The sequence below is a fragment of the Apteryx mantelli genome, chromosome 4 (genome assembly GCF_036417845.1).
Source record: "Apteryx mantelli isolate bAptMan1 chromosome 4, bAptMan1.hap1, whole genome shotgun sequence".
In the NCBI taxonomy this organism is placed as follows: Eukaryota; Metazoa; Chordata; class Aves; order Apterygiformes; family Apterygidae; genus Apteryx; species Apteryx mantelli.
The window spans coordinates 55,658,850-55,684,767 of record NC_089981.1 but is presented as its reverse complement, the minus strand read 5'-3'; the positions used below and the strand labels follow the sequence as shown (position 1 = coordinate 55,684,767).

General features: G+C 38.4%; 1 protein-coding gene across 1 annotated transcript in view; it reads right to left on the bottom strand.

The window, feature by feature from the left end:
• Window positions 1-25,918, bottom strand: part of MEIS2 (Meis homeobox 2) — a 172,178-nt gene that overhangs the window by 4,337 nt on the left and 141,923 nt on the right. Inside the window, exon 10 of the mRNA XM_067296649.1 lies at window positions 895-953. Within this exon, the coding sequence (XP_067152750.1) occupies window positions 895-953 (59 nt within the window). The remainder of the gene's footprint in view (window positions 1-894; window positions 954-25,918) is intronic.

The following is a 25,918-nucleotide window of genomic DNA, read 5'->3' as shown; positions in this document are numbered from 1 at the left end:
GTTTTGCATGGTTAGTTGAGTTAGTGTTTTCCCCCCTTTTCACCTGTTAATGAAAAAGAAATTTAATGCTACACAGGAAGAGTTTCCCAAAGGTTTAATAACCTTTTCAAAAACCTTTAAAGTGAAGCAGCAGGCGAAATCACCATCAAGTTAAAGCCCTTGTTAGTGACAACAGTCATCACCACATGGAGAACAGTTTTATCCCATAACCTCATGGCAAGAAACCACAACTCCCTAGCAAGCTAAGGAAATGCATATTACAAAGTGGAATGATTAACACTGCACCAGTTGTTCAAAGAGTTACGTATTATGACTGCTTTAATAGAGAGTTAAAAAAAAGGTATTGTTACAAAAATCATATGTTTTACTGGGAATATATTTGGTGCATTCTTAAACAAAAGTAATAATCTTTTTTTTTTTTTTTTTTGCCAGTATGGTACCATGTCACATTAGTAGCATATTGTGAATAGTCAAAGCAAATGAATGGATACAATGAGTTTTACAGCTAGCCTTCCAGAAGTGAAAGCAATGCATACACCAAGGAGTTGTGGGTAGAAAGAAAATGAGATTGTCCTGCTGATTGGATGCAGACAAGCAATGAGTAATTCAAGAGCTCACAGTCAAACAAACTGCTTGTGGCACTAGTACTTGTACCCAATTACCAGTTCAGAGAGAAAATAAAAAGCAGTTTCAGTACAGTCAGGGTGGGAAATCTCCAATTAGCACCAATTAGTGAAGTTGCTTCCTACAGCGGAATTCTGGGGACATAAGAAAAATAATCTCCCAGAATGCCTGGTTGAGGCATTTATTTACCAGGTGATGGGACTCCTGAAGAATAACTTGATGAGGATTTGCGCCTGTGGGACTTGAATACAGATACTACTTGGAACTTGCCTGCTCGATTTGACTGGTCAATCATAGGCTGTACTATTCTTCTTCTGGCATTAATAAACCTGAAACAGAATACAAAGAGTAGAAGTCCTTTCATCAGCTTGCTTCTGGGTTTTGAGAACACCTTTGCTTTAAATCTGACAGGATTTTAGCACAGTTACAGCAATGCATTTTGTTTTGTGTGTTTTGTTTTAAGAGTATAATTTCCCTTTAAAGGGTTTTCCTCTAAGTGCTCAGAAATTATAACTGGTAACATGCTTATCTTACTAGCCAGCTTAGCGCTGGATTTGCCAGACGGCTGCGAACAAGTAAACAGGAATGAAAACCTGTGTTAAAAGACAATTGTTTCTTTAACTTCTCAGAGTAGCTTGGAACCTGGTTAAAGTTCACAGGCTAGGAGACTTTTTTTTCTCCCCCCCCCCCCTTTTTTTCCATCATAGGGATTCAGCTACCCTTGCAGCTGGCCATAAATGAGGACCAGGCTTTGCCACTCTGTGCTTTCACAAGGTATTGTTAGGTCAGCAAAGCCATCAATTAGGCTGTCTGAAGTTTTATCACCAGCGCAGCAGCAATAAGTGCTGGCCCAGAAAGACTTCTGCTCTTCTGCAACTCCTGCAGTTTGAGCCTGTAAAGTCAGGGGTCGTGGGGAGGTCAGTGCCAGCCGGGGGCGACCTCTGCGGCCGCCGGGGGATACCCCGGGCGCAGCACAAGGCAACTGCCAGCCATAAACCCAGGCACCTTTCAACTCGTTAGAAACAGGGAGTCGCAGGTACATGTGTTTAGTATTAGGCCCAAAATAACTTTTTCTCGAATCGGGTGCTACGGCTGCAGTGGCTGCCGAGGCTTTTGAACGCTGGTGAAGGCAGTTAGTTGGCTACAGAGCCTGGATTTAATTTGGCTGGTAATCCAAAAATAAGTGCTTGCATATTTCTTATTAACTTAATGCACAACAATCCACATCGGCACGAACTCAGTCAAATTAATTTCGCTAAAATAATTTCAAAACTTACTTATTCACACAGTTTCTTTCAAAACAGGGCAATCTTCTATCACTCACAAGCCACGCTTGTTTTTGTCCCCCTTCTTTGTGTTTGAGAACACTTTAGATCTTATGCACATGTTTTGTATGCTATTTCACAGTTCAGACTTTAGTCTAGTGACCCTTAAGGAGTGCTAATGAAGTTGAATACTAGTGTTTAATCCTCTTCAGAAATACTAACATGCCCATCATCCAAAACAGCCTCCAATAATTGCCACTGGGCCCGATCCAAAGCCCGGTGAAGTCTTTCAGTCAGCGGCTGAAAACTAAGTTCCTCAGCTCATTTAGTAAATTGCTAACCTTTACGTTGCACAAACACTACAAGCCGCGTTGCTGTGCTCTCTCCCCTGGTTAAATTCCGTCAGATAATAAAAGATGGTACATCTTCGATTACATCTGCTGTAATCACAGTTGTGGAAATTTCATTAGACAGATGCATAAATGCTACGAGTAACACTAAAGGGCTCTTTTGCACCTCTCTGTTTACATCCAAGAGACATTCTTTATTCTTTAAGGAAAGTGTAATTCAGTTGTCAGAAAAGTCATCCTGCCTCAGAATTAGTCATGACTTCAGGTATTAAAAATAAAAACCCAGACACAGTCAATGTGCTTGTTTATTCCCTTATGACTGCAGCACAGCGAAGGCACTTCTTACTTTAACGCTGTGATTTCTAGACATGCTTCTCTCCTCAAAGACAAAGGTCTCCAATCGGACTCAATTTGCTTAGCTGCTTTCCAGTAACGTTACCACGCTGACCAAATGGAGTCGGACCTGAACCTTCTCCATCCAGCATGCCTTTTATCAGCTAAAGTTAAGGCCAATAGAGATTAACAGGGAAGCCTGATAAGACTGTTTTCTCTTCTCCTATGAGCTTCTAATGGTGTATACAGATGGCAAGGTTTTAAAGAATGGAATGAACGCTTATTTAGGCCTGTAAAAAATCACAGACAACAGAACCTCCCCCACTTTTTGTCTTAGGAACCTGTTTTCTTCAATCAGGCCACTCTTCAGGAAAACCAAATTGCTTTTTTGTTTTTATTTAAACCCCGACCACTTTTATTATTTACATCTGGTGGTTCCCTTATTTATGTCCCTTTCCACTTCCCTGCAAACACACCCTTACTCACAGGGCTGCGGAGCATTATGGGCCTTGGCTCTCAGCAGGAGAACTCGACACTGTCTTCAAACAAATAATTAAGGGGAAGGTTAAAGGTTCACCCAGAGGTCACATCTTTGGATACTCCTCAGAAAGTTTACATTAGTAAGAAATGGGTGCCCTCTGAAGTGTTTTTTCAATGGTTCGCACAACAAGGCAGAACATTAAGAAAATTCTAAGTCCTGAAAGGTTTCAGATGACAACTGCTTTGCATTCATGAGCACACAAATTTGGATACACCATTCTAGTGTTATGTATTCAACAGCCACCGCAGCAAAAAGCTTTTTGGGTTGGACTTTGACAATCCCACCTCACCCAGCCAGTCACGTCCAAAAGAAATTGGCCTTACTTTATTCCACCAACATGAATAATTCCGGCTTTTCAGTGCGAACTGCTGGGACGATTCACTAGCTATTTTGGAGATGGGAGCTGCAGCCCTGATAGTGAGTCCCCCAATCTTTACTTTCTTACAGAAAAAAAATAGTGATCACAATCATTACATTTGTTGAGTAAACTTCAGGAAAACTAGCATTTGGTTTTGATTTTTGGTTTAATTATGTTTATTATGTCTTCTTCCGCTATTTTGCATGTGTGCATAATTGCAGGTGCAAATGATGTCTTGTAGACAAACAATACTTTGAAGAGAGAATACACTGTCATATACTTAGAAAGACAGATTTTCAAAGGAGCACACAGGCTTTAGGCACCCAAATCCTTTTGGAATTCCATTCCTATGGTTCCTCTGAAAAATCCTGGTCATAAATGGCATCAACTACACCCACCAATAAGTATGGCTGAAAAATTACATTTGGAATGATTTGTATTTGCAAAACTGCAGGTGCAAAGCACACGCACAGTTCAGGTCAAGCTAAGAATCAGATGCAACATTCATTAGCAGTAGCTACAGCACATAAAACATCAGCACAATTGGTAGACAAGAGCATAGAATGCAGTGTTTGTGGAATATTATTTATTCTTTATACTGCCCCATAAATATGCACAGTGCATAATAGATACATAGAAACTATAGTCCCTGCCCTAGCCTTTACATTTTTGAGGGCTTTTTTAAATACCTCAGGGAGCCATCTGTAGGGCCAAAGTAAAGCAAAATACAGCCTTTTGCACAGCAATTCAGTTTGTGCATTGCAGAAACCCTGTGATGTTACTTTGGCACAAATGTCTTCAAGAGGCATTAAAAGACAGGTGAAAAAAGAGACCACCAGTGCCACTATTTCCAGCGTTATTTGGAACCCTATAAAAGAATTCACAGCTCTGCTCCTGACACTAATTGCTTACCTTGTTCATATCCTTCACCCAAAGGCCAAAGATTGAGTGGCCTGAAAAGATGAGCAAAATCTATCAACAAGACGAGGATTTCTTTGTTATTCTTTTGTTAACAGTAATTCCTATTACTTGGATGAGAGCAGCACTTAGAGGACCCAGTGAAGCTCAGGGTCTGTCTTCACCTCGTGCTCTGCAAACACTCTGTAAGGGACAGGACTTGTCCAAAAGAACTCACAGTCTGGAGAGACTCCTAGGCAAAACCTGGGGGAAGGGAGACACCTTCTCCCTGTTTGCAAAAGGGAACTGAGACAGGGGGAGATTAAGTGACAAGGCCAAAGTCACACAAGAGATCTTTGGCAGAGCCACACACCGAACATAGATTTCCTCAGTCCTCCTTCGGCGCTCAGTGCAATCTGCTATCCATATGCTATCTTTCCTTTGTTCCCCCAGATTAGCAGTCAGGCACACTGGCAGGGGAGTGCACAGAGAGCTCACATTGCCACTGTTTGTGCCTTACCTGCTGTGTAGATAAAGAGGGTTCATCAGCCTCCAGGGCTGTGAGTTGATACCTTCACAAGCTCTACATTCATATGGTACTTGGCCCTCGTTCCAGAATGATAAATGAGGTGTGTAATGTTGAGAAATACATGTCACTGACATAGTACATTTAATGAAAATCTCACTTCCTGCATTTTGCAAATGACAGATTACCAACCTCACTTATTCAAACAATAGGCATTTGAAATGAAAGAAGGTATTTTGTATCTTGCATTTTTTAATTGACACCTAAAGCAGTCACATACATTTTCTATAGTCAAGATCTTGTCCTTCTCACACAAGTAGTTCCACTAACTTCAGTGGGACAATTTGTGGAAGCAGAGCAAAGATTTGGTTCAAAATGCATGACAACATCCACTTTTAAAAGAAGTTATTTCCCTGTGAAGCATTTTTATCTGCTTCCAGCAAAAAACAGTAGAGAAGTAAAGGTGCACTAGTGAATATGCAGTGTAGTCTAGTGATTTGGTAGCCTTAGTCCTAATTGGTTCTTACCATTGCTAATTAGCATGATAATATAATCTAAAGAGATGCATTTAATTGCATCTCTTCAAATAGAGCCTTGGTTTTCTTTATCCAAAATAAACATGTATTCTGTATTTTATAGGAAGTCCTATAATTAATCTTCTTTATATATTTATCATATTTTATCGCAAGTCATATCATATGATGTTAAAGTCACATTTGCTTAATACATTTTATTTTTATGATAAATAACATTCAGATAAAATTACAAAGAAATATTTATGCAAAGTGCAAAAGAGAATAAACAGCAAATACAGGTCTCTTAGTCTGGCACATTCAAAAACAATTTGTTGTTTCCATTGTCTTTTTTGCACATACTATGTGTTTCAAAATGCTATGACCACTCCATAAATGAATCTAAACAAGATTAGTTCTTGAAATAAACTATTAATGGCTGTACTGATTGGTACTCAGAATTACAAACATCTCTGGCTTTACTCTAAGGTTATCATGGAAAACTCATGCCAAGTACATAGTAGGGTCACAACAATCTGGTTTCTGGAGGATGAATAGCACATATGCTCAGGAAACTACAATTCCTCCCCAACCTGGAGTCTAACCAGAAAACTCAAGCAGAGAGAGGTATTTAACTCCAATCACTTGTCTATACACCTACTATCTTCTGTAAGGTGAACTGGTGTAAAATCGAACTGCTCCCCTGCAGCAAAGTAAATTTCTCCTTTTGAGAAACTGAGGGACAATATGGAGCCATCTAGTGCCACACAGAACTTTTCTGTATTGCTCTTCAATCTGGATTTCCACTTAAAATATACACCCCAGAAAATGAGGTGTTAAAATATGGCATTTATTTAACAAATCAGCCACCACATAAATGGTTTTTCAATTCTTTACAAGAAAAACAGAGAAAGAAACAAATCTGTGAGATGAATTCTCTCTCAGTTCTCTGAAAGGATTAATGACAAGGAAAGTTTTGCCTCAGATTAGACTTTAGCCTGAGAAAGCATTTCTGTCCATTCACTTGAAAAGAACATAGATACTGAATGGACATTGTCACAGACTTAGTCATAGCACTATTAAAAGTAATAATGATGATGACGACAACAACAATAATAATAATGTAGGGTTAAAATTGCTCATTGTCTGACATCTAAATTTTCAAATTTTCAAAATTGTTTAGGTACCTACAGGAGAAAGTAATTGTCTAGAGAGAGTTTTCAAAAACCTGCCAAATCTAGATGAGAAGCTCAGCTCTTATTAAACCCAGGTAAATGGGAACTGAGCTTAATGAATAAATAGTGTTTAAGCACCTGCTTCCATTTTTTCGCTGAGCAAGAACCTAAAAATGCATTCTAAAAAAATCCAAACATTTTCATCTTTGATGGGAAAATAAATCTTTGCCTAAATGATGTTTCAGAATTTGGACCGTGAACATGTCAGGGTTTAGTCCAAGAGTATATTACACTGACCCTTTGTTGCCCAAGAACACCTCTAATTTTGAAGGAAAAATAACCAATGAAATGTTATTTATAAGTCACAAAAAATGTTTTCATAAGTAACCTAGAAAATTACTTTTTTCCCCACAGTCTGAAAGAATCATTTCAGAAGTCCTGAATAGATCAGAGCAGTCTGAAAGAATGCATTTGAAAAGACAAAATTTGCAGAAACACTTTTATCCCTATATATATATATGTATATATATATCCTCTTTGTAGCAATCTTTGTCTATCATCCAAACTTTCATCTAAGCAAGTGAAATCTTGTTATCTTAGTTTATTTAACTTCTCCCTCCAATGTGTATTCTAAACTGACAGAATTAGGTTTAGGTGTCCTTTTGCATGTGTGTGTACAAAAATGGTTGAAAAAACCCTTGTTTATGCTTCACTGAATCTATGCCACACCTGGTTACCAACTCTTATTTGCAGCATTCCTTACAGAAAAGTTAAAAAAAAAAAAAAAAGTCGAGTTAGTCACTTGGAAATGAGCCATCTAAAAAAGGCTCCCTTAAGTCATGAATATTGAGAAATGGAGTCAGTTACATGATTGGTTTTCAAAGGGAGCGGGAGGGAAAGGCAGGTTTGTTCCCTGACAAAACTTTACATAGGTTTGGATAACCTTGTTAAAGGAGGGGGCTCTGGAGGTGTTTAAACTGACTTTCTTAAGCTAATTTAAATATCTCACATATCTCATAGGTGTGATTCAAAGGACCTAAGTCAGCATCCATGTTCAGAGCACATCTGAACTAGATGCCTAAAATAGCCTGAGGCAGGTACTAACAGTCCCAAAGATCTCTGCCACATCTTGTATGTTTATGTTGGCCCTTCTAAAGATGCCTTATGCCATTTGGAGTTGCCAATTGCTCAGAAATCATGAAGCTGCCCATCCTGTAACTGTGAGACCGTCTTAAAAAAATCAGAAATTTAAATAGCATTCTTCTTTGTATTTACTTTCTGGGTTTTTGAGTTTTTTTGTCACATTTTTATGCTGTTCACCTCAGTCACAAAATCTAGAAACTTACTCAAAAAGATTTTCACATAATCATTGTCTCCTGGAGCTGGGACTTTAAGTTAAACATGAAATAACTTGAGTCTTGTGATAAAATCATGAGAATTAGCAATGCTGGCATCTATTCATCTATTCACCTCAGAGAAAATACATATCTTTAAACACATAACTTGTGGTTACCAGGTTACCTTTTTGGAGCACAGGAAAATGATTTGGCTTCTGCCAAGAATCTGATGTGTTTCACAGGGTAGCATGTACACTGAAACTGCAAACGATGTGGAGCTACACTTTTTTATTCCCTACGTCAGGTGTTTGTACATATGGACCATACTGGTATCTTGCCTTGGGGTCTGGTGGCAAGACAACGTAACCTTTTTCATGCAACAGAAGACAGACGGAGGAGTGAGTCCTGAGAGATGACAGGCATCGCTAGGGATTTTCGCGCCCCACGCTGCCACCCCTGCTGACTGGCTTCCGACGCTGGGAGGCCGCAGCCCTCCCGCGTCCCTCGAGGCCTGCAGGCCGGCGCCTCCTCCGCCGCCGCCTCAGAGCCACCAGGGCCATAGACAGCGCACGTTTGCACTCAGGGTCAGTGTTTACTAATCTTGGTAAAAGACCAGACACTACCCCCAGCTGCGAGCAGCCCTGCCCCGAGGCCCTGCGGCTGGCAGCCCAGGGGCCTCCCTGCCGCCATTGCTGTAGCGCAGGCCAGGAGGTGGAGCCGGAGCACCGCTTCCGGGGTGCCTGGGGGCAGGGCCTGGGCCTGTCAGTAGTGGGGCCTGGGCAGGTGCCCAATGAGCAGGGGGGTGTGCTTCTGGGGGCGGGGCATGGGCAGGTGCCTGCGGGGCGGCCTGGGACGGTGTGGGGCGGCGGGGGCACTGGGCCCTGCTCTGGCTGTGAGCGGGCAGGGGTCCCCTGGGACGGTGTGCGCACCTCAGGGACGCGACGGTTTTCTCTGGGTGTCCCCCTGCTTCTGCCTAGGGTTTTGTACCCAAAACGGGAGTTATGGGGAGCTTTGGGCCCTGCTCTGGCTGTGAGCGGGCAGGGGTCCCCTGGGACGGTGTGCGCACCTCAGGGACGCAACGGTTTTCTCTGGGTGTCCCCCTGCTTCTGCCTAGGGTTTTGTACCCAAAACGGGAGTTATGGGGAGCTCTGTGACCAAGCTGCATTTTTTACTTGGCGGAAATGCGTAAGGGAAAGGGGATCGCGCTGCCTTGGACGGCCAGTACGCCATGAAACCCTGTGGAGAGTGAGAGCCAGTTGCAGGAATAAATCTGTTAGCAGGAAGCTTAATGAGGAGTTCCTGCTACATACACACACACACAAAGGGAGAGGCACAGATTTTCCTACAAGCTTTCAAAACCCCTTAACTTTGGTGGAAAAGTATCATCCTTTATTCCCCTTGGAATTCCGACTGATAAAATACACTATTCAGTGAATGTAATCACACCTGAAGCCACATAACAAAACATCCCAGCAGGTCATGATTTCTTAAGCAATGTCTGTTACTCTTTAAGAATGCCATTCATACACAGTTATTTATCATGCACTGTAAAAATGATCTTTTAAAGATACTTGAAAGAAGGGAGGAGACAAACAGACATACTTCCTTAGCTAGTCATATCTTAAAGATAAAATGCAAAGTCAATAGACATAAGTTGTATATAACCTCATCCTGTACTTGATTTATTGCAGATGGGAATCAGCTAGAAACTGAATTACTTTGAAATTTTTACTACTGACATTAAAATTCCAGGTTTGTATACATATCTCTTGCGGAGATGCTAAATACAATTTTAGCTAATTTGGCATGCACTTTGATTTGCTGGCACTCAGACATCCATGTTAGAGGCAGATACCAGACCTCCTATAAAATCTTAAGTAACTCATGAACTTAAAGATGTGTTAATTTATCATATAATTTATCAGAGGACAAGACTTTCAAAACTAATGAGGATCCTGCCATTTTGAAAACACAATCAGCTTATCCAGCTTCTGACATAGGAATTGAGAGGCCTAATTTTAGGTAACTTTTTCCCCCCAAAAGTATAGTTTTATAATATCACATTAAAGTGACTTACACATATTTTTAACTGTTTCATGCTGACTTTTTTAGTCCATTCTAAAATGACCTGAAAAGGAGAGTTGTCAACAAATTTAACATCTGTTTATCTTCCCTGATCAAATTAGATTAAGGTATTAATTCTCCTTCTTACTTTTCAGTGGAAACTACCTAAGTAGCAACTTGCCGAAAATGCATAAAGGCGTTTAGCAATTATGTACTGGGTATGTTTGAAGAGATCAAGGTGCACTCGCATGTCCTGTACTATGGATATCTCTGATTAGCTTGTCATCACTCTGAAGAAGATGTAGCCCAACTCTCCTATGCTATGTAACAGGCCAGCTGTTAGCTGTCTGTCAAGCACCTAAAGTGGACAAGTAGTCCAGGAGCAAAAATGTCACTCCTTTGATCTGGCAAGGAGCAGCTGCTGATTTATAGAGTAGGACTTTGTTCTTCCGTTCTATTTTACTTTCTTTCCTAAGGCAGAACCACAAAATCCAGCAGAAAAAAAAAAGTGCCCGTTCTCTGCAACATCAACAAGCTCTGACAACTGCAACAGGGTTTTTCTTGGCCCTAACAAAGCTCTCAGGCATCTCCTTTGACGCTCACCTTTTTTTTTTTCCTTCTTCTTTTTGCAATGCAGTAGTTATTGTTTAATTCAGCTTCTGTAAATGGAATGGACTGTGGCCAGGAAGCCTGGGGCATAAACACACCTGTATGAAAGAAGCCTTATTGTAGCAACCATCTACAACCAACCTGCACATGCACTACCAGTTCGTGAGTTCAGAAGGAATGTTCCATTTTTCCTGACAGCAAATTTTGCCTTAAGATAACAATTTTTTGTACCCACTGTCTTGTCTTGACCATGAAGCTTGTACACTTTTTCATTGTTATAAAAATCTGAAGGAAAAAAAATATTAGGCTAGGAAATAGGTATTTTTCTCTCTGTCAACCAGTGGACCTCAGGAAATTGGATCCAAACAGCCTACTTTTAAGAAAAAACAACCAAAATAAATTTATAGAAATATACTACTGAAAGTTTGAGAACTACTGATTCTAAACATGCTGCTTCTGTTTCAGAGACAGTGATGCAATCGTAGCCACCTCCAGCTTATTCTGTTACAGATTCTACCCAAAAAAACATTTTGGAAGAAAGTATTTAGTAAGCAATAGGATTTGATGCAGCTAATCAGACTGTGACAGTGCGAGCCCAGAGTACATGTTCTGTTCAGTTCTTTTAGAATTGAAAGCTGTTGAGCTCAGCAGATTCTATGAGGTGATCAGTACACTGTGCTGGGTGTTAAATTCCTACCTCTCCCATAGAAATATTCAGGGAGTTTTCTCTGTCTTTTTATTTCCTTTCTGACTGTTTTCAAGTTCATTAACCAAAAGCCCAAAACAAACCTACAGGCCACAAGAAAAGGCTGCAGTACAACACTGCTGAGCTGGAGAGCAAAATCTTGTGTGTTTACAGATGGGGAGGGGAAGCATGCAGCAAGCTGAATATTTGACCCTCGCATGTGGCTACACACATGCTGTGTTCACACTTCTTTATGCTGTAACTTTAAAAACAGAAAAAGGTTTACAAAAACAAAGATGGGAAGAGGTGAGGGTGGTGGGGGCGACATCATGAGTACCGGATATTTTGTATATATGTTAGCTTGTGGAAATAAATAAGAACTATTACAGCCAAGGCCCTAAGGAAGGCAGGAAAATGATGATGTACAGGATAGTATAAGATGATATATTAAAAACTGTGCTGTCAGTGGAACAATAGAATATTAAGCAAAAGTCCATAATAATTGGCAGATATTTAGCTGTAGACATCTTGCTCTGGTTGGTGGTACTAAAGTATACGTGAGAGGAAAGAGAACTAGTTAGGCAATTAGAAATAATGGGCATAAATAATACACTACGTATAAATACATACACACACCCCTATGTTATAGCACTTACACGGATACACCTAATCACCTCTCAGTAAGTCATACCCACATGGTGATCCCTTGTGTTTTGCTATTTGCACTGTTTGGTTATTGCAGATTCAGCTCTTGTTAATCTTTCTCTCTGTAGATACAGAATCATGTTCATTTTTCCCCTCTGATTATTCCAATACTGGTGGCAAGACTTTATCAAACCAAAGGGTCTGACAGCTTAGCAGCTAAAGATATATCAACACTGCAGACACAGGTGAGACTGCCACCCCGGCCATGCCATGCTATGACTGAAGTATCAGCATCAGTATGGGACAGCTGTATTATTTGAGTGTGCTAAAACCAAGAGGTAATTATACAAATCTTCCCAGTGTCATGCTGATGAATCCTTTACTCTGTCTCATCCCATGTGCTCTCTATATCCCATAGAAATCAGGGGAAGAAGCTTTAAGAACGTTATGGAGAGTTTGTTAGTATATGAATGTGTTTCATGTGCCCTGTCTTAGTTACTGTAAACCAAACTGGGCTAGAATCAGGGAATGGAAAATTAAAAAAACACTGTGGATCATGCTGCGCTGCCTACCACTCCGTACCCAAGGTTCCTATACTTTCTGACCAGTGCTTCATCTCCCCCAGGACTCAGTCCTTGCTTCCCCGTCCACCTTGCTGGCTCGCCAGAGGTAATTGCAAAGCTGGCAAGTCAGCAATAAAGCTCACTGGTGCTCCATAGGGATCTTAGATGGTCAGATATGCTATGATTGAGGACATATATATGAATGTTGCACCACCTCTCTGTTCTCTCTGCTGTCTCCATTCTTCTGAACAAGCTAAGGACTGAAACCGAGAAGGCTTGTGCTTTCTGAATTACTTGGAGGGGTGGATTCCTATGGATTTCAGTACTGAGCTGGCTTACGGGCACAGCAGAGCATTGTGAGAGCCACGTTCAGGTTCCCTAGCTAAAGAGGAGCCTATTATTATTATTTTTTCCTTCTGTTAAAGGACGGATAGCTAGAGAAATATTTCTTAATGTAGTCATTGGCACTTAAATATCTCATGTGAAAATTAAATCACACAAAAAGGAACTCGAAACTGAAGACATATTTCTTCAATGAAAACTGGCCAGTTCTGTACTGTGTTCCACTATCCCATAGTTTGCATACAATTGAGATATCTGTTACAAAATGAAACCCAATCTATATAACCTATCTAATATTTATCTTTCTGTATGAGAACAGTTTGGAAACTGTGTGTGTGATCTTACATAATTTTAATAACTGGTTGCTGACGGATTTCAATATTAACTCTGACTGGTACAGTGTTGAGTCTTAATTTTCAGTAGGACTTCACTAATTGTTCTTGCACTGCGTAGGGGTGAAAGCATCTAAAAATATGTGTAGAAACCTGCATTTGAGCCTATAAAACTGGTAACTACAGAGCTGAATCCACCAATGTGCTGACTGCTTTAGCCTAATCTAGTAAAACACTAGGACGCATAAGGAAAATTTTCAATATGACCTAATCCTATTACCAAAATCATCATAAGACCTGTAAAGCCAGTCTTAACGTTCACTGAAATTCATATTTAGAAGGCAATATTAGCAAAAGGACCCTGGACACTTTGGTGTCTAATTTGTAGGTGATCTGCTACTGAGGAAACTCTGCCTCTAGTTAGACATTCTAGGAATCACTGGAAGATGGGCTTAGATACCTAACTACCTTTTTTGTAAAAGAACCCCCTTGCATCACACTAAAAGTACCTAAATTCCTTAGGCAGGTAGATTTCTACTTTTTAACATCCACTCACATGAACATTTTAGGTGCTGCATATATGTGTATCGTAACAGCCATAACCAAGCTCTGTCTCTCAGTTAGATACTTACATCCATTCCCATGGATCCTTTAACGAGAGACATCTAAGACAGGTCTGTTCTTTCTCATAACCATACAGATAAAGATCACTTTCCTTTATAGCCAACATCATAATTATTTGAATATTTATCTGAAAAGAAGGAGATCAGGTTTTGCCTGCCTATACTGCTTGATTTGGAACAAAGACTTGAGCATAGGTAAGGCCCACATCCTAAAAGCACATCTGAATCACTGGGGTATTCAGTACAGTAAACAAAGCTCTTTCAGTTCTCATTCTGAAGATGTTCCACCTTAAGTAAGTAATTATACAGTCATTGTAATTAACCAGAACTTAACTCTCACACATCTTAAGTTGGAGCCCTAACCAAGAGGCTGTACAGCCAAGCCCTTGTTCTTACTTAATTCTGCTGTAATGACTAGTTGTTACATACATAACAGAATTGGCAGTCAGAAGAACAAGAAAGGCATGACAGCAAAGAAGAGTAAAAATGGAGCATTATATTCAATAGGCCATTGATTGGGAAATTCAGCTCACTTGGAACACTTAAGACATTGATTCAAATCAAAGCCAAGAGAAGACCTGCAAACATATATCCTATTTAACAAGTGAATCTTCTAGCCAATGAGCCATTGAGTATAACACTCCCTCTATCCCATTTGCCTCTTTTGTGTAAAGCTTGATACAGCTGAGGTATGGCAAGATTTTGCTGGCCCCTGGAGAGGTACCCTGAGGCAAGGCTAATTTTGTGTTGAAGGTTGTGTGTCACTCTGGAACAAGTTACTGTCTGTTTATCATCATATCTGTATGAGTTCCAGCTCCTCTGTCCTTGGGGTCCCATCTATATAAAATAACCATGGGCAGGGCAATATCTTGCTTTTTGATACTGCTAGGGTTATAGTTCCAATTTTCTCAGTTATATCATATTCTAAGTTTTGCTCAACAACAGAAACAAGTATATATGGGCCAAAAGTTTTTAGGCACCTCAGGACTGGGCAGCAACTAGGGGGGGGATGTTGGAAAATTCAGTGATGGCTAAAGATAAATTTAGCTTAAAATAAAGATTGCAGATTTTTTGCTTAATACTGGTGTACAACTCAAATGATATACATATCTAACAGACATATTAATGAGGAAATATTTTGTATCTGTTACACAGATCTCTTATCTCTTATCTTAATTTGTTCATAAGCCAATATAATAATAATACTTTCACAAGAAATTCAATCCAAGTTTTAGAATATCTTTAACCAAACTTTGAAAGAAACAAAAAATTTAAGTTCAATAGAAACATGATGTAAAACAAAAAAAGTCTGTGAAATGAGGGGAAAATGTCCCAAATTAGCATGCAGTATCTTCAAGCTAAACAGTTGAGTAATATGCTTGTGTACATAAGAATTTAAAAATAAATTTCATGAGAAATTCACTACAAATAACAATGTTTTCATTCTAATTCAGGGTCCAAACTGAGGAAAACACAGAAAGATAAATCAGTAGTCAGAAGAGGGAAAGTTAATTTTTATTTTTCCCTTTGAATAATTAAAATTATCAATAGCATGGGTACATTTGTAAGAACAGTACACACTTTTAATTTGATAGTAAAATTTCCTGTAATAGGTGACTATTTTAGAGATCAAATATATCATTATACCTGTAACCTTTTAGCATGACAAAGTTTAAAAAAGAATAATAAAAGCAAAAAATGCAAACATCCATTGACCAAAGCATCAAAACACTTATTCTCCTAAAAGTCAGATGAACTAGTAAAGGGGAGTTAGTTTCCATTTCCTTTTCTTGATTCTTCCCCAGTTGTTATATCCAGTCCTTCCAATGTGACTATATTATCATCCACAAAATTTTTAGCATCATCGTAATCATAAAAGATATATTTTATATCTTTATAAATCACATGAGGCTTAGCAGACCCTGGTAATGCCACATCTGCTTTAATCCCAGTAAATTCTAGCCTAAGACAGCATAGCCTGTGGTGTCTCACCTGAGTTCTCAGAGACATTTCAGGAAATGCATTAGCTCCGTGATTCAGTGAAATATATACAAACAAATACAGTGGTCTATAGCCAAAGAAAAAAATAGCACTCTAAATAGGTTTTGACAGAAGCCTGATCTGAAGAATCTGAGTCTATTTTATATATGTCCTTTAATCACCAAACAATTCTGCTGAGATGAGTGGTCCATATAAAAGAGCTGCCTAATTTTTGAATTCTCATACATGTTTTCAGAGTCAGAGAATTCATTTATCTAGAAGACCTGCCTTCCTGTGGTGGAAGAAACTCGGGCCTGTGGAACAACAAATACAAAAACGTCACCTCAAATTTTGCATCCTAATTTCTAACACAAATCTCACAACTCCTTCATTGGTGGGGCAAATCTGATACCAGATGTGCCACTTATGCTAAGACTGGTGGCTACACTTCATTTTCAGGTGTATTAAATTCAAGTAAAAAAACTGGTGAGTGAAACCTTCTGTGAACATGTTCTGCATCCAGACTGAAAAAAGAAATCATCCCGAGCATTACCAAGATCAGGGAGTAGTTTTCCAATATAGCACAGTTCTATAATAACTACTTAAGCATGCCATATAATATTAATCTTTCTCATGAACTCAGTCCCAAACTAGTTTCCATGGCGAGAAATTAAGAGGTATGTACAGGCAAAGGAAAAAATATATGAATAGCCAGTGACATAGAAACGTTCTTTAGATGGGAGATATGGTAGAGAGAAAGGATTTTTCAACTGAGATTGCAGAACAGAGGGGAGGACAGTATTAGATGAACAGAGAGAGCAGAGAGGAGAATACGAAAAAAGAAACATCTATGTTGAAGTAGGTTTTGACATCGTTTTAAAAAAAAATTTTGAAATTGATCCAGAAAAGGATGGTAGAAGGCTGTTGAAGTGCTTGAAGTAGGAGGTGATTTTGATGTATGTGCGAGAAGGAAGCATCAGCATTTGGCACATTAGGGGGCATGAAGAACTGGGACTTAGAGTCCCGAGGGAAGGGAACTACAATAGTCAAGGTGAGAAGAGATGAAGGCACAAGCGTATGTGACATACATGATTAATACTGTTGAAGTGGGAGTAGGAAGAGAGGCAGAAACTGGAGATGTGAGAGAAAGAGCTACGTTAGGAATTGCACGTGGATTTTGGGCAGTGAGAACAAATGTGTGAGGAGTCCTAGAGGAGTACAGAGGAGTAAGACTCATATTTAAGGGTGTCTAAAAGAGTAATGTTGCTGTGAGGGGTTCTCTGTCAGTTTTGTTTGCCAGGTTATAAACGCATCTATATAAAGTGATCAAAAAGAGTGATCTAAAACACGAACTTTTTTAAAACAATGCTCTATTTATTGTGATCATTAGTTAGTCAAGCAGTCTCTGCAATAGCTGCAGCTGTGGCTCGTTCCATCTTATCAGGACTTTTAAAGCTCTTATAGTCATTAATGTGAAGCTTTTCACAGTATTTTAACGTGATAAATATACTCCCCCCCCTTTCTTGAGTTCTCTTTTGTTTGAGTATACTATACATCCTTTAATATCTAAATAAGTTGCTCTCAAAGTCATCACAACATAGCTACATTTTGGAATAGAAAATGCAAATATGGTCCTGATAAAGCCCTGTAATGTTTATTAAAAACTTAGTAGCTTTGAACAGTTTATTGCAATCTATAATCAGTATCGTTCTTCATAATATAGTCCAAAGATCCAAGCCCCAAAATAGTATACATGTGAGTATATATGTGAGAGGGTATCATCACATCAGTTGTTTAATTCTGTTATTTGCAGTGTGCAGAGCGCAGAGTGGGCTTTTACTTACGACTGTTTTAAACAGTACCTGCCTGCCCTACAACTCTCCAAAAGACTCCATGTTGAGGTTAGCACAATAAAGAGCTTGATTTCTCTAAGCAACACTGTCATTCAGACTGACAGCACCCATTCATTCACTGGGGATGAAATAAAAAATAAATTAAAAAAAAAAGAAAGAGAAGGACTCAACTGTTGGTCTTACTGACTCCTGAAAGAGCAGCTACACTATCATTACCACCAAGTGCATACAACCTGAGCTTGATGTTGGCCTGCTTAAAATTACTATTTGCTATGAAGGGTTGGCAAAGCAATTTATAAAATGATGGGGTAAAAGTAAGTGAAGCCCCATTAAAAGCTTTTCCTTTCCTTTAAACAAGAGTGAACAGAGTAGGATTCTCTGTCAGTTTGACCCATTTATTACCTTTGTACATTTTCCTTTATTAACATCTATTAGCTGATTAGATTTCTCTTAGAAGTAATTGGGCATCATTAGATAATTGTATCACTGTGGATTCTTATTGGGGAAAGGTATTAAATCCAAACACTTAAGATACATAAAACCAGATGGATGTATCTGTCTGTCTGTCCATCTGTCCATTCAAGAACCCTTTGGATATTTTTAGAGAATTTAAAGTAGTTATGCAACTCAAAAACAAAAGAGGACTTTTTAAAGAAGGAAAATACACTTAATTAAACAGGTGTCAAAGTTATTTTCTTGTCAACATCCACAATATCCATGACAGTGATGTTGTGTAATCGTTCCTGTGGAATACTGGTTCTCAGAACCGTAATGAGTTGCTATTAGAAAAAGCAGGGAAGTAGTATCCCCACAGAGTTATCTTCTAAATTATTTATACTTGCAACACTTCCACGTAATGGCAGTTTTAAACTCAAGCAAACAAAGCAAACCAAACAATAAACAGAGGGGAAGAGAATGTACAGAAGCCCCTTCTAAATGCAAGTAGATAGAAAGGTGAGTCAAACAAACTAATCAGATTTAGTTTCCTACACAAATCCTCATGAGGTTTGCAATAGACAGCATCAAAGCTTTTGAGGGTTGTGTCACCTTGATAAAGGATTGAACGGCAGTGTATCTGATTTATCTCTCACATCCGAAATGTAAAGGAATGCAACTTTATTTGTCTGGTGCAAGTTTGCTTATTGTCTTTGAAATTCCACAGTGGACCCCCCACAAAAGGCTTAGCTATCAGAAGGGTGCAAATGACAGCAGAGCCTCATGTTGCTGTGTTATATTCATCCCCTAGGCTATGGCGTTAGGTTTGCTCAGGAGTTTGGGGTTTTGTTGTTGTTTTTGTACAACCTTAGCATTGTGAATTACTTACTCTACTTTCCACACTTGCCTTACTAATACACAGTGTAATGATTAACACTTTACCAACTCAACACTTTTCAGAAATATCGAGACGGGATGTCTTTTTTAAAAAATGTACTTCTGCCAAACACAAGTCTGCTCAGTGCAAAGAGGATGTGGATGAATCTGAAGATCAAATACCTCAGACTGACTGATCTAATGGTCTCCTTCTGATCCTAAACTGTTTACATTTATGAACATATAAAGACTATCCTGTTCACTTTCCATTAACTAATCCATGAGTTTTGTTTTAACCATCAAAACACATTCCTGGTGAAACTGCTATCCTATTAACTTAATGAGCAACTAAATTTAGTTACTTTAAAAGCAAATTTCTACTCCACAAAAAGAAAGAAAAAAACATGAGGCATGTTTCCTCCCCCCTGCTTCCTGTAAAATGAGTATCTAAATATTGTCAGTCTTTTGTCAGTCACAATACAAATAAGTTTTAAAAGTACCCGCTTATTCTGAGTGCCCCCATTTCTGCTCATTTGGATTAAGATACGCAAAATAAACACACAACAAAAATGTTGGCCTTCTTTTTAAGCAAAGTGACCCTTATATGTACAAAAAAACTGATTTGACTTACGCTACTACTTCAGTTTCACACCAACATCTCCATTGATTGTAGTGGAGTTACATTAGTTTGAAATTGGAGTAACTGAATAGTGGATCAGGCCCTATATTCAGACATAGGTTTTCCACTAGATAATGGCTACTTATATATTTATGAATTTTAAAATGCTTTTCAATTCAGCTATCATTGTTACTATGTGCAGGAAGTAAAGAAGTAAATTGCAACCAAGCTTTTAGGGGTTTATTCCCTCATGAAGCACTTGTATTGTGAGTGTCAGGGGAGGGCAACTGTATAGTGCCCTCTACATAATAAATGACACTGTTGAATATTCTTAAAGTAATGTCTGTTTGTGTGTGGTTTTGGGGACAGGGCTATTATCCATTGCCTCTAAATTCCTAGATACTATGCCATCATTTCCTTAACTCAGCTTCACAGAAATTTTCAAAGAGGTTTAAGATAACTGAATCTATTCTGTCGTGATCACCCATAGAAACAGCGAGTACTCATAGAGCTGTAACAGGTTTCAGGCAAATGTGTAAGTCCAGTGTCAAGTGAAATTATGTGCAGAGACTCAGAGCAGAAATAGTATACGGCTGTCTGCTCCCAAACATGACAATCATCATAAACCTTAACCTCGACATTCCTTGCTTTCCTCAACAACAGCTAAAAATGCTGTATACATTTATACCATCTAATGAACCAGCCATTAAAATGAAACCACAGATCTATACCAATAGATTATCAGGAAGAGAAGTGTGAAGCGAACATTGTAGTTCATTGTAGTATCGTGGTAGTTATAAAGAAGAAAGACCTAATAGATCATCATCTTCATCCTTCTGCAAGAGTAGGGGATAGCCTACCAACAGGCATCCCATCAGCTACTAAAATGACAGTTTGTAAACTGGATAGTGAAAACATGCAGTGCAAAATCCCAGGGAACAGAAATTCCAACTGACCACAGTAAATTTGGAAAGAAAATGATGGATGCTTATTTTACTCTTCTTTGATGGCAATACAAAGGAAGGACAGACTACTGACTGAAATAGGGGGCTAGGATTCAAGAGTTTTGTGTTTGGTTTCTGGATCTGCCACATATTTTCTTTGTTAACATGTATAAACCAACTAATTGTAGATGCTGACTCTGATTATGAAAAGAAATGAGGATATAAGACTTGGTCTTTCAGGAGCAAGTAGGCAAAGAGTGAGCAGGAATGAGTGGAGTTTAGACTTGACTCCTTTCCCACCCACACCCCCTTTAAGCGAAGCAAATAATCAGCACTAAAATGATAGCAACATATAGCAGATAGTGCTCAGTAATGAATACATATCACTGTAATGAGCAAGGGCAAAGCAGGAAATTGCGCTTTTGCTATGCGTCAGAGACATTTTCCATGCTATTCTTACAGTTTTACTAAAAATCAAACCCTACTTGAAGCTCAGTTTCCTATTAATAGGATATTAATTACTACTTCTGTATCTCACCTCTCATTTTCCTTTTGTTGTGATGACACATTTTCTATTGTTTTAGGTAAATTGACAATGAAGAGCACAAAAATATTTAGATACTAATATATCCATCCTTTACACTGCACAAGATTTACCTTCCTCTAATTGAAATTCTGATGATGGCTGAGGGCCTGATTACACTAGTTACAATTACTAGACTCTTGTTTAAAATTTGTTCTGCAATTGCTATTCACATGTAACTTTTCAGAAGTCTTTTTAACGTTATTTTTATGTTGGATAATTAGCCGATATTTAAGAATTCTAATCTCATATAAATGCTCAATCAAAACACATATTTTCCTGTGAGCTAAAAATGCCTGGATTTCAGTTTTGATTCTCAAAAGAATGTTATTGTTCCTGCAGGACGTGCAATGGAACATAAAAGAGCACTTCACCTCACCACTTGAATTGGATGAGTTTTTTTCGTCTTTTCTTTTTTCTTTATTTTTGAGTGTTTAATTGATTATTGTTTTCTGCTTTTTTTTCTCATCGTCTTTATCTTTTCCTATGTGTGTGAATTTACTGCTTTTGAAAAAAACACAAAAAAGTTCTGCTGTCCTTATATTGTGCTTCTCATTTCATCTGCTGAGAACTCCTCAAAGAAAAAAAAAATAGTCATTTTCAGTTTCAAGACCCATTCAGTTATTGGTCTGTCTTTGGGGACTGCCTGTGAGGATGCCAAATAATGCTGACTCTATGATGCGTACTCCAAGATCCACCTATTCACTTCTCACAAGCCACAAAACAAATGCTGGTAATCAGCTTTTGTCAAATACTGATATGAACTGGACTAGAACTCCTGACTGAATTTGCAAATGTTTGGGTATATGAAATACTTCCTTTTCCATAAGATAAACAGTGTATCAATGTGGTAGACAGATGAATTATCATGTCCTCATGAGTCCATCTGTCAATGCATCCCTCAGATAATGGGGAGGAAAGAGAAGGAGAAATAAGAATCCCAGGAAGGAACCTCTCGCTTTTGCAGACAGCAAGAAGAAGAAATTCTAACCAGCAATCAGAAAGAAGATGAAAAATCAGCCACTGAAAGTGGGAAAGAAGGAACAGCACAAGATACAAGTGAAGGAAGAGCTTATCGTACTTCCAGAACTGTGCACAGCAAAGTGGGGCACATAGAGTGTTTTTTTTTTAAATACATTTGTGGGCAAAACCACATCTTGTGCCAAAGAAACAGAATTTAAACCAGAGCAAATAGCAATGGGATAGCTTCATTATCATGTTTGAATAGGAGTTATTAAAGCCTGGTTTGAAAAACAAAGAGAAGAACATTGATGTAGAATCAAAGACTGTGGCAGAAGGCAGGACAACTATTTTTTATCTGATTCTCATGAAGAAATATATAAGCTTCTGTGCATTTTGGTTCACCTCAGTCCTATTTAGTTTTAATCCAGGCCTATTTGTATGGGTTTCTTTTAGATATGTTTGTTATTAAGCAAATAATACACTCAAAATGCTTCATAACAGGTGACTCATAGGAAAACACATCCCATCAGTTCTCTATGAAGTGAACAATGTGGAGGGGAATGGCAAAGCCAATTCACTCTGGCTTCTAGTGAAAGAAGCAACCTTCCAAAGGCTGACAGAAGAATTAGAGGTGGAACTGAGCTGCAGTGGCATGATCCAGCAGTTGCCAGGGATGCAGTTCTAGGCCCATCACAGGAACCTTCTGATTTATTTGATACTGATATTATCTGCTTGTTTTGCAGTGGTTGGAGAAAAGAATCTCAGTGCCCTTTTCTGATCATCCCAATGTAAGCAGAGTTCTGTGTTTCCACTGATACAACTCCTGCTTCATGTAGCTTGTGTCCCCTTAAAAGACTATTCCTTGAAAATAAGCCCTCAGTTAACCATATTGCTATGCAAAATCATGGGCAGAGTAGACTATTAGAGACCAAGCATCAAGAAAACATGAGTAGCGGCATTGCTGGGAGAGAGGTTGTAGGAATAATTTTCCTTTGTATTGTCTCCATGGTGGTATACCCTGCATTACTACTGTACCACAGTTTGTTTACATTGGTAAATGGTAAAGTCACAAATACCCTGGAGACAATTCATATGCCCCAAATTTACTGGAGTATACAATCATAAAAGCTGTGTTCTGAAGTCAAGATAAAATACTTGTATCCAGTACATGTTTTGTAGTATAGCTTATAGATATTTCTCTGCAATTGCACACGCTGGTGAGAGTATAGATGGACCGTAACACCTCTATGGATATTCACGTATCTGCAATCATCTGCCATTCTCTCCATGTCATGACACATGAAGAAAGGAGGGGATGAACAGAAATTGCTACAGTTCCTCAACTATGCAAGAGGGGTTCTTTCCTTCCTAATTTTCTAGAAACTCTGCAGTATCTCTATGTACTGTCCTGCAAATGCTGTTTCCGTAACTTATTACAACTGCTATTTGAGGACTGATTCAAAATTCCTTGACATCTATGGAGAAACTCCATTTCATTTCTGCAGGCTTTGAAACAGGAACATGGAGGATCTGAAGGAGAGGTTAAAGGAATGAAACCACTTTGGAAATGTCATCTTAACCTGCTAGCTCCTAACCACCTCCTCACTTATATTACTTATGTAATGCCCCAATGGGACATTCCAGGAAAGTCAGAGAATGAAGCAGCAAAGCACTTTTATATTTAGCAGAAAATGATATTTTTCATGTTTTTATGTTATTTTTATGCTTTTACGCCTAACATATTTTAGTGCTATTTTTATATATTTTTATCTTGTTTTATAATATATTGTCATATAGCGGGAAAATACACTAGCATGAGATTCCAACAAATGGCTTTTGCAGTTTTCAGCAGCTTACCTTTATTACTTCAGTGCTTAATTATGTAATGTTTTAACACCTCTGCAGAAGCATGCAGCTCCATCTCAGTGTTAACGTCTTTACACTGTTCACATAGTGAATCCACTTGCTTACTTCACTGCTAGTTCTTATTGTTAGAAAGGCTATGCAGACTGTTACAATCTTCTCAAGTGACTGGAGAATTTAGGGGCCAGATTTCCAAAGCTATCCATGGACCTAAAACAGACCTGTGCTTTGTGGTATTTATAAAAGCACGTGAGGGCCATCTGAAATTGACCCACCGTTCTGTATTACACATACATGTATGCAGTGCACAGAGAGCTTTGCATCTCTGCTGGAGCTCTGTGAGCTACTGTATTATGAACAATACTTCTAATAATTAGGCATTCTGGACCACTTGTCAGAAAAAAGGAAACCAAAAGTTTCTGAGTAAAGTTGTAGGAAATATTTGCAGTGGACATAACCACATAAAACTAATCTAATTCTAGGTTCCAGCAGAAAAAATAAACCTCAGCCCGGGTTCATAGAGTGATTCTGGACTCATCTTTAATTTTGCATCACCATATATCTTATTTCGGAACTAAAAGAAATATCATAGCCAAACTCAAGATCAAACCACAGCACTGCTTCTGGATTTGTCTCTTCTTTTTAGAGAGAAACAAAATTTAACATTTGAAATGAAAGTTTTTATATATAAAAATAAGCATTAAGTCATGTGGCTGAGGAAGAAAGCTCCTCCTCAGAAGTGCTTTTATGCAAACGGGGGTCTCCAGAACTTAGATGTGCCAAAGACTGTTGGGACTTGCTCTCCCTGATTTAGCAGTTTACTTAAGCATGTGTCTGTCTATAAGCACACAGATAACTTCATTAATATCAGTGAGACTACTCACATACTTAGGCAGGTGCTATAACAGTGTAATGGAGTCTCATCTGAAGAATGAACTTTGAGAATGTTTGTTCCTGAACAAGTCAGCCAAGAGTTGTTTCATTTAATTTTTTTTAATGATCCAAACTATTTTGTCCTTTGTGTGTGTGCAGTGTTAAGGAAATTCCATATGGTTGTGAAGTTAACATAAAAATCCTGATTTCTTTTTGAATATATAAAACAGAAATATTCCTAGTGCCTTACAAATCACTTCATGGCTGGTTTACAGAACATTGTACTCATCAGCATAAAATATATACATTTTTTAAATGCAGTGGTTTTTTTTTAAAAAATGGTTTGTTACATGTAAAATGGCACATTCTTCTTATGGAGAGAAAATAGAGTCTTTATTAAAGGCTCATGAATGAACAAGGCCAGGCAATGTAAAAACCTGTAGAAACTTTTCTTTGGGTTTGATTTACATTGAAAACTATCAAGTGAAATACAGCATATTTTCTGTTATTTGATAACAGAGGGTATATTAAAAAAAAACCCTTCAAAATACAACCTTTTGAGAACCACAGTGAAAATGAATTTTTAATAAGGTTTGCCTCAGTGAGGTCTGACTTGGCCAAAAAGACATTCCTACAATGCAAGTGCAGTATAGAAGTATGACTTGAGAAAATCTGTATAGACTGTGAATTACATCAGTCATTGAATTAGGTAAAGAAAACTGAAGAAAAGGAAGAAATGATATATTCCAGTAGAAAACAAACAATTGCAATCTAGTTAAGTTGCCATGCACTTTCTACACTATAATTTTCCTAATTCTATATAAATGACATTCTACGATGACCCAAATTTTGTAAACCCTTTCTGCTTCCATTTATAGCTTTTAAGATAAAACACAGAATTTTCTTGTCTCCGCCATCTTTAAATTAACCCATGCTCAGCAGAAGGTTAACATCAGTCTCTTATGACTTTAAGTGTATAAGAATAAAAACACATCAAAGCATAATCCAAATCTTCCAATTTCTCCCAGTGCTCAGTTCCACCTGGAAATTGCTCTTTTATCATTGGTAACATCTAACTAATGAGTTCACCATTCCAATTTTATCCTCTAAAAAGAAAGAAAAGTAAGGGAGCTGAGCCTTCAGGTTGC